General features: G+C 42.3%; 1 protein-coding gene across 1 annotated transcript; it reads left to right on the top strand.

The window, feature by feature from the left end:
* The first annotated feature begins 465 nt into the window (after positions 1 to 465).
* On the top strand, positions 466 to 8821 carry scrt2 (scratch family zinc finger 2). Its single transcript, XM_005930621.3, has 2 exons — positions 466 to 1113; positions 4463 to 8821. Exons 1-2 carry the CDS (start codon positions 954 to 956, stop codon positions 5260 to 5262), a joined length of 960 nt encoding a protein of 319 aa, XP_005930683.1. The 5' UTR covers positions 466 to 953; the 3' UTR covers positions 5263 to 8821.

Genomic DNA, 8821 nt, shown 5'->3' with positions numbered 1-8821 from the left:
CTGAGCTGTGCGGCGCTTGTACTTCCCTGTAGCCAAGCTTGTCAGCAGTGCTGGAATCCAGTGCAGCTTTAAAAAAGGTCCAGCTCTCCCAGACGCTCTGATAGCCTCTCCTCTGTACTGTATGTGTGCTCTCAGCATGTGAGTACAGTGCGGCGTGTCGAAGGGATGGAAAGATCTGAAGCTGTTTGTGGTAAAGGAGGTGACATGAGGGAGGCCGTGCCTGTACAAGACAAACATAAACTGTGCCACTTCATCTGAAAACAATGGGGGACAGGACACTGAGTGTGTTCTCATCCACATCTCCATTGTCTACCCTCCTCTTTTACTCCTCCTCTGAGCATGGAGCATAAGAGGGGTGAAAGGGGGAGGGGAGGAGAGGAGGAGGGGGAGCAGCAGTGGGGGCAGTGGGGGTCTGGCTGTGTTCTTTCTCCTCTGTCTGTGTGCGAATGCACAGACGGTTCAGTAGTAATTTGATGTGTGTCCCCGGGGACATTTGATGGATTAAAGCTAAGCAGCTCCATTTCGCAGCACCACCTGATCTTCCACTGCCTGTGCCCCATATAAAGGCTGGCGTGATTGCTGATCTCAGCTAGTCTGACAGTCTCTCTCTCTCCCTCCTCTCTCTGTCTGTCTCCATCTCTTCTCTTCCTCACTGGTCCCTTAAGCCTGCTGCATCACAGGAGCTATCCAGTGCTGAACAGGATCGCTTTTATTTTTTATTTTTTTATTTTTCCGGGGGAAGCTGGGGGAGCCAGAGAGTATCACACAGCATTGCCGGCAGCCTTGTTGTCCACTGGTTTCCATTTTCTTTCTTATCTTATGTTTTTGGCTCTTGTCTTCACATTAACCACAAGGATTATCGTCAAGCCAGCTCTGCTTGTGTGCTTCCTCAGAAGGGTCTTTTCAGTTCTCTCATGCGTTTTTCTCAGCTCTGTGTTTTTATCCATTGAAACATGCCCCGCTCATTTTTGGTAAAGAAGATCAAGCTTGATGATTTCTCTTCGTCCAATGTGGCCACTTCCAATCATCATCACCACCTGGACGACTCGTTCACTTTTGCACGCTCCATCACAGACTCGGTGACCAGCCTCGGGGTTCGTCTCAGCGAGAATGGTGAGTTAACATGCCTCCAGTCCGAGCTGCTCCAGTTAAAGATGTGCTAGCGCTCCTGCCTGTAAACAGCTCCGGTGCTGATTTCAGCATGCCTGATATTTCCACACTTAGCACAGATGGTATCTTCTTTTGCTTTGTTGTTGAGTGAGAATTTCCTTTGAGTCAGCCAACAGCATGCTTGTAGCATGTAAATTAATTTAGATGTTATATTAAGCCAGCTGATTTTTGCACTGGTATCCTAAATAATCCTCTCCAGAGGCACCCCACCCCCACCAGTGTGCTCCCAGACTTTTGTTTTTTGACTCTAGTGAAGGACAGACACAATTCAGGTCAAAGCCACGGATTAGTTTATGTAAATAGGGAGCAAAACGTGTGTCTAATCAGGAGAAGCTCCTGTTACGTATTTGTATGACTGCACCAACCTGTGGTGGCTGAACGCACATGGGCTGACTATATCTGGTCATCATGTGGACTAAAAAAATTCATGAATATGAGCGATGAGCATCAGATGATACATTTGTCCTTAGCTGTTATTGTCCTTGAGTTCCGATCACGGTCCGATCCTCCCTTGCCCCCCTCTTCCCATCCAAATGGAGCATGCACAGTCTCCCCACCCCCATCGCTCCACTACATCTTTCTCTTCCTTCCGGGCATTTGAAAACTAGCAGGGGTTAGAGTTTCAGCCGTGCAGGCCTATCGCCGCCACAAGAGACATTAACACAGTGTACAGTAGAGCCAGGAGGGAGGTGGGGAGTTGGGTTAAAGGGATAGTGAGGGGAAGGAGAAAAGGGAGACAAAAATGCTTGGGGCAGCAATGAGGCCGATCACGTGACAGATGTACAGTAAACACGAAGAAAGGCACATAGCTGCACTGTGGACACCACACTCACTGCTCGCACTAAGCTCCCGTCAGAGCTGTGAGGCGACCTTCACTTTCACGGTCCGCTTTAAGCCTGCCGCTTCCATTTTGTGGCCACGTTTGGTGGGCCATATGTGAGTCTTTGTTGTGGTTTCTCGGGATGTTTGCATGGCGAGAGAGGCTTCACGGTCCACGGCTAAATGCTGTGTTCATACCCACCTGTTATTCAACCTTGTCAGCAACAAGGTGAAATTCAAAAGACGGGGGATTTTAAAAAAAAAATGTTATTCGGGGCAAAAGAGACTGAACAGGTTTACAAAACTCTAAATAACTTCCAGGTGAAGACTAAAAAAAATTATGTCTGTTAAAACATTTTTATATATTTAATCATATAATGCAGCTTACACTAATTCTGTTTTTTAGTTTTCCTTCTGCAAGATTGAAAATAATTAGAAATCCATTTGTATAATTTTTGTCACTCTCTATTGTTCTTGAATCTATTGTTCAACACCGTGAATAATGCATTATATTAAAAAGAAAGAAAACACAATAAGGCAAAACATTAATTTTGACAAAAGGTATTTAATTCTAACAAAAGAATTGTTCTTTTCATGCCGAGTTAAAAAAAAAAGGTAAAAAAAAAAGAATCCTCAGCGTGGCTGAAATCCCTAACATCAGCACTTCTGCCGTGCCAGGAGAGTTTCTTCCCCCCATTGTGGAGACATTTGACTTGAGTGTCTGTCGAACAACAAAGAGGGGTGGCTGAGAGGGTCCATTAATTACATGCTTGCTTTGCATTACAGAAATGAGTCTATGGGCTGTAAAGGCTGATACAGCTCGAGTCCTAAAGCTTCGTGTCTGACCTTGGGTAATTGAAACATAGTAAACAATTCTGCTTATACTGATGCAGCAAAGTATGCTTTGCTGATAAAAAAAAAAAAAAAAAAAGCAGAAAAAGCCCATGCTGTGATTTGTAGCATGCAATTATATTCATAACATTTAATAGTGTGGCTGCAAAACAGGTGGATTTAATTTCTGAAGCAGAAGCAGCACTTGCCTATTTAACTGTAATTATAAGAATATGTTTTTAAAGGATAAATAAACATGTGTTTTTTCTAATAATCTGGTTTTGAAAACAAGTGTTCCTCTCTTTCTGACAAACACCATCTGTGCATTTAAAAAAGTGAAGCCATGCAGTGCAGCACAATAATGTGTGCGCAGGCCTGGTGTTTTCCCTGTCCCCGGGTGTCATGGTCATGTCTTTGACAAAGTGGGTGTGTGAACTCAAACCCTTGGGAATGGAGACGCTGCAGTAAGAGAGCACTTCAACTGATTTCTTAATGGCTTGTTTCTTGGAGGTACTTCAGTGTGCTCACTGCTGCAGACAGGTGACCTTCTTCACAAAAAACGTGCATGATGCCATTTTGCACAATATCAAGCACGCACTCAATAGACTGCTATTGTGTGTTGCAGGTACTTGATCTGTTCCTCGCATTATTTCTGTCTTCTCCAGCACTCAGCTGTTCTAACAGCTGCACTATTTTTACAGATGATAGCCTATTGATCACTTCAAAACTTTGAATTTCATTAAAAAAGAAGTCAATACCTAATTTCCACTGCTTGCTGCACATGGTGCAGGAATGGCTTTTTTTCTGCAGTTATGCACTATTTGTCAGGGGAAGGAAATTTCACCACATTTTATGTTTGCTCGCTTATGTTTAACCTATAGAATATCAAGCCTGAAGGTAGTATATGCTCCAGAGATTCATAACGTAAGGCTAGATCGAGTTACGTTTTGATGCATTTAGCTGCCAGCCAGCCTTCTAGCTCCTGTAGCACTGAGCTGCTTCGGAGAGAAAGGAAAGACTTGAATGATGCCAATAAAATATATCACTCTGAAACCATGCTCTGCGCAGTTTAAATCACTTAGGGGCCTTGCTCTACTGCATCATGTTTAAACCTGCTTGAAGAAGTAGCACAAAAGACCTGCATTAGATATGCATGTATCACATTAGTCTGTTTCACAACAAGCAAAGAAACACATTTAATTTGTTAAACCTGTATAAAAAGCTTTAAAATAAAATAGTAAAAAAAGGGGAGATTTTTATTCTAGGATTTAGTCTTAAAACATAATTCTCTTTGATGTCAGCAGTCACAGTGAAGGACGGGCCAGTCAGTGAGCCTACTACATTTATGATGGGTTTTAATATGCATCTTCCTACACAGGAGACTTCTTTGATGAGCTATTATCTAGCGCTCATCTTTATTGTAAAATTGCAACCTCTCTAAACGCAGCTGAGCTTGCACGTTTCCCTGCATCACTGAGCTATTGTCTGTACAACCTGTGGGTTGTGGAAAAAATGAAATTAGCTCTGCCACTCAGTCTTTCACCATCATGCAACACTACAATCATGTAATCATTAGCATGTCACTGTGTCCTTACTCATCACAACCCTTGGCCAACTGTGTTTGTGTGTTTCTCTTGTCCAGGATACATCCAGGATTACATCACGCCATCTGTATACCAGGGGGAGAAGAAGATGGAGCACAAGCTTGCTTCACCAGTGTCAGACCCCCTGTACACCCAGGTGAGCAGCGGAGGGGAGTACTGTGACCCTGACCTGAAGCACCCCGACAGCCCGCAGTCTGGCATGACCGCCAGCGGCTTCTACACTGGTGAATCGGAGGCCCTGGCCGAGGGTTACACCATGGATGCCTTCTTCATCTCTGACGGGCGCTCGAGGCGAAAGGGAGATGGGGAGAGTCGTGGTGGAGGCTCCAGAAGCAGCAGTGCCAACGGTGGGGCTCAGGAGAGGGGAGCCGGCACGCCTCGCCACACCTGCAATGAGTGTGGCAAGACGTACGCCACCTCCTCCAACCTCAGCAGACACAAGCAGACGCATCGCAGCCTGGACAGCAAGATGGCCCGCAAGTGTCCCACCTGTAGTAAAGTGTACGTATCCATGCCAGCGCTGGCCATGCACATCCTCACCCACGACCTCAAGCACAAGTGCGAGGTGTGCAACAAAGCCTTCAGCAGGCCGTGGCTGCTTCAAGGTCACATGCGCTCACACACGGGGGAGAAGCCCTTTGCCTGCGCCCACTGTGGCAAAGCCTTTGCTGACCGTTCAAACCTCCGCGCCCACATGCAAACACACTCTGCCTTCAAACACTACAGATGCAAGCGCTGCAATAAGACCTTCGCTCTCAAGTCCTACTTGAACAAGCACTATGAGTCAGCTTGCTTCAAGGGCTCTGCAGACGAAGATGACTCTGGATCAGACAACTAACCACAAGGAAGAAGTAAAACACTGAACCCCTGTTGTAGGTTCACAACCAATAACCCTGTTCACTCTGCCCTCCATGCCTTTTTTCTTCCCTTTTTTTAGAAAGCAATATTTTCACTGAGATTACGTGAAGAAACTCTAATGATTATGGCAAAGACAATTTCAGAAGATGCTGGATTTTTTTCCCTGCACAGTAGCTAATCGTCCACAGAAACATACAATCAAACAACCTTCCCCCAAATAGAGACTGTAGATGATAGATGTACACAATTCAGCAACATGCTTGCCACGGATGTGGGAACATGGAAACACACAAAGACATGCGTGCACACACAGACACACACAGACACACACACACGATAATATATGAGGCCTGGCATGTGAATTTTTATCAATGACTAATATGATATTGATATCAATAGTAATAATATTTAGAATCCTGATATTTTATAGGAAATAGTAATGAAAAAAGAAAAAAAAACATAAAAAAGGACTAACAGTGTTCTTTTGTTTTTTAGAGACAAAATGACCTCTTGTATTTTTATGCTGCTTTTTATTTGCTAAGAATTGAATTCTTTTGCAACTGCCAACATGAACTTTTTATGAAAATGTGAACTATGACAGTATTTGCAAAAAAGGGAGATCATTTTAAAAGGTAAAAAACACAAACCCCTTTTCCACACCAGTGTTTCAATTCAATGGATGTTATTTTTCTATTTGATTTTTCTAAATTTATTTTTTTGTGCTGATTATCCCTTCTTAATCAAATGCTTCTTTGTAACTGTGGGTACTCACAAAAAAAAAGCTGAGTTAAATAAGCTATTTAAGATCATAGGTCATCCAATTCAATTCTGCAAGAGCAGTGGTTTTAAAACGTTGGCCTGTTGAACAGGTTATCACGCACTCCGCCTGATCAAATTCATAGTCTCACCCTGATGCACAGACACTGAGAGCCAGACCAAATGATCTCGTCGTTATAATAAGTGCCATGTGCGGTTGACTCGTCTATAGCAATGAAAACTCGTTGTTCTTCCTCCACCGTGGTGGCTTCCATAAACTCCAGTCTTTACGAGCAATCTTCACCCAGTGTTCGAGGTGCTCCCCCCCTCCGCCAGTGTTACCTCAGAGTGAAGGTATGGACTCACCCACCCTCAGTTACAAAGTGACAGTCAAATTTTTCTGTTTGTCTGTTTTATATGTCGCTAAAAGCTCCGCCCACGGTTTAGATGCATACCATCTATTTATCATGTAAATACTTTATTTATTTACCTATTTATCTATTTATTTATTTATTTACCTGATTTTGTGTATTTATTGAAGACTTGCTTATTTATCATGTATTTATTTATGGTTTATAATTTTTAAAAAAGGAACATCCATTGACCTTGTAAGATGCTGCTGATTTTCAAAGAAAATGTTTATATGCATGAAAACTGTAGAGAGTCCATGGGACTTAGTTTTTTAAAGAGGAACAATGTACAGTAGCAGCGCTAGAAGACTTCAAATGAATGACTGCAGAAGTATTTTTGTTTTTGTGGCAATAACTTACCTGACATAGCAATTGACATGTATAACAATCATAACTCCACCTAGGGCAATAAAATGAAACAACTTTATCTCACGGTTTCTCCAAAGTCCACCTCCCCCTCCTCTTCCTCCTCATTACTGAAGATTTTCCGGGACTTTCTGTCTTTAAATCTCAGGCGACAAGGAATTTTTATAAACGGCCGACATAGACATGGATGTAGATGTAAAAACAAGTCAAATAATGTAGGTGTAATTAAGTTACACCAAGTCTGCAAAGGTGAAAAAGCAATAATAATTGTGAGAAAGTATCAAAATCTGTTCGTATTCACCTGAAAGTATTACTGTTGTTCAGACCAAGCAGGTGCAAAAATATCTTCTGGCAGCTTGAGTAACTGAATTGCTAGAAGGTTTACAATAAATCTCATTTAACACACTGACATAATAAAGCAATTAAATATAGTTAAATAAAGTCACAACCGATCCCAAACGTGTCACATGCCGTTGAAGGAAATCTCTGAGGCAGAATAAAGCTGGCTGCAAGTACATCTTAACCAGCACTAATGAAAATGATCTTGACGTGAACTGCCTTGGTGGAGAAAGTTTTCAAGACTGTTGCAATAAAACGACGCGCTGTAATGCACTTCTAACTCCCACATCATTTGTCCCGCATCCCTCCCCACCCCAACAGCCGTCCTCATCCTGTCCCAACTGCTTCTAAACAGACGCAGCGAGGATGAGATGTGCTGAAGTGGGATTGGCGGAGGGTGGCGGAGTGTGGGAGGATAACAGGTGTTTGCAGACAGACTGCAGATAGGGAGCGTAATTGAGTCGGTGAGCGACCTCCAAGGGGAAGGTCAAGCACCAGCAGGCAAATGCACTGTCAGCTATTTGCATATTCCAAATGGATGGCACGATCATAGTAATGCTGAGCTTGCCCTTAATAAAACAAAAACACAATGCTGAGGATAAAAGAGCGTAAAGATGAGCTTCTGCTCTGTTTGTCCGTCCTCTCCTCCCCGTTTCACCATCATCCTGTCAATGCTCGCCTAACCGCTACAGCTGAATCACTGCATGAGAGCATCCAAACCACCTGTCTCCTGATTAACTTGCCGAACACACGTCGCTGTATTAGTGAACTAATGCAGAGATCACTGCTTCCAACTTATTCTATGTTTTACATTTCACCATGGCATATAAGGCATCTCCAAAACCTTTATTAAGGCAGAAGGCACCGAGATCATTAAAAAAAGATTGATTGGACATATATTATACCTGTAGGCTTCTATCTAAAACTGCGAGTATTACAGCTAGTCCTCAGAGAAAATACTAACTGCAGAGAGGGAGGCACAATTTGATTCCAAACTACTGATTTAGACGTAGGGAAACATTGTTCCTCTTTGATAATTTTGTAAATATATTTGTAAATATATCACAGCAATAATATGACAATGCATGTAGACATTTAATTGCTCTTTTTCTATTCATGCTGTCTTTTTTTATTTAAAGAAAAAAAAAGACAAATACAGGTACCAATTGCAGTCTGGGTGGCCACGTGAATCAGGGAGTGTCTTGATTAAAAAGCTATCTGTTGTAAGTTACAAACAAAAAAACCTTCAAACTCTGTGTATTCTCAAAGATTTGATCATGTTCTGTTTTTCTTTTTAGTTGTATTTTTTTTCTTTTTAATTTATTTTCTTCTATTTATGTGCCCGGCTTGGCTGCGCAATGAAAAAGTGCCAAAAAGTATGATTTCCATGACAAAAGCCTTCAACATATGGTTGGCTGCTTGAAACCTTCCATATGGTCCTCAAAGAAAAAAAAAACTGATTAAGATTTTCCACTTTCATCCTCTCTTTCTCTCTATTTATCTTCCTTCTCTCTCTCTCTCTCTCTGTCTTTCTCTGTTCCAGCTGAGTATGAAGAAACTTAAGCCATGATTGCTGAGGGGTGTTTTGATTTTATCTTGTTCTGCTACAATTAATAATGATGACAATAATAGCAATGATAACGTTAATAAAAACAATAGCACAAGGAA

Source organism: Haplochromis burtoni, unplaced genomic scaffold, assembly GCF_018398535.1.
Source record: "Haplochromis burtoni strain Fernald_Lab_line unplaced genomic scaffold, NCSU_Asbu1 Contig_134, whole genome shotgun sequence".
NCBI classification, from domain to species: domain Eukaryota; kingdom Metazoa; phylum Chordata; class Actinopteri; order Cichliformes; family Cichlidae; genus Haplochromis; species Haplochromis burtoni.
The sequence above is the reverse complement of the archived record's forward strand: the minus strand, read 5'-3'. Positions and strand labels throughout refer to the sequence as shown.

Bases quoted from the DNA above. Each gene is read 5' to 3' on its own strand.
- scrt2 (XM_005930621.3), top strand. From the start codon at position 954: ATGCCCCGCTCATTTTTGGTAAAGAAGATCAAGCTTGATGATTTCTCT. The intron at 1,114-4,462 runs GTGAGTTAACAT...TCTCTTGTCCAG, and splicing joins GGTTCGTCTCAGCGAGAATG to GATACATCCAGGATTACATC.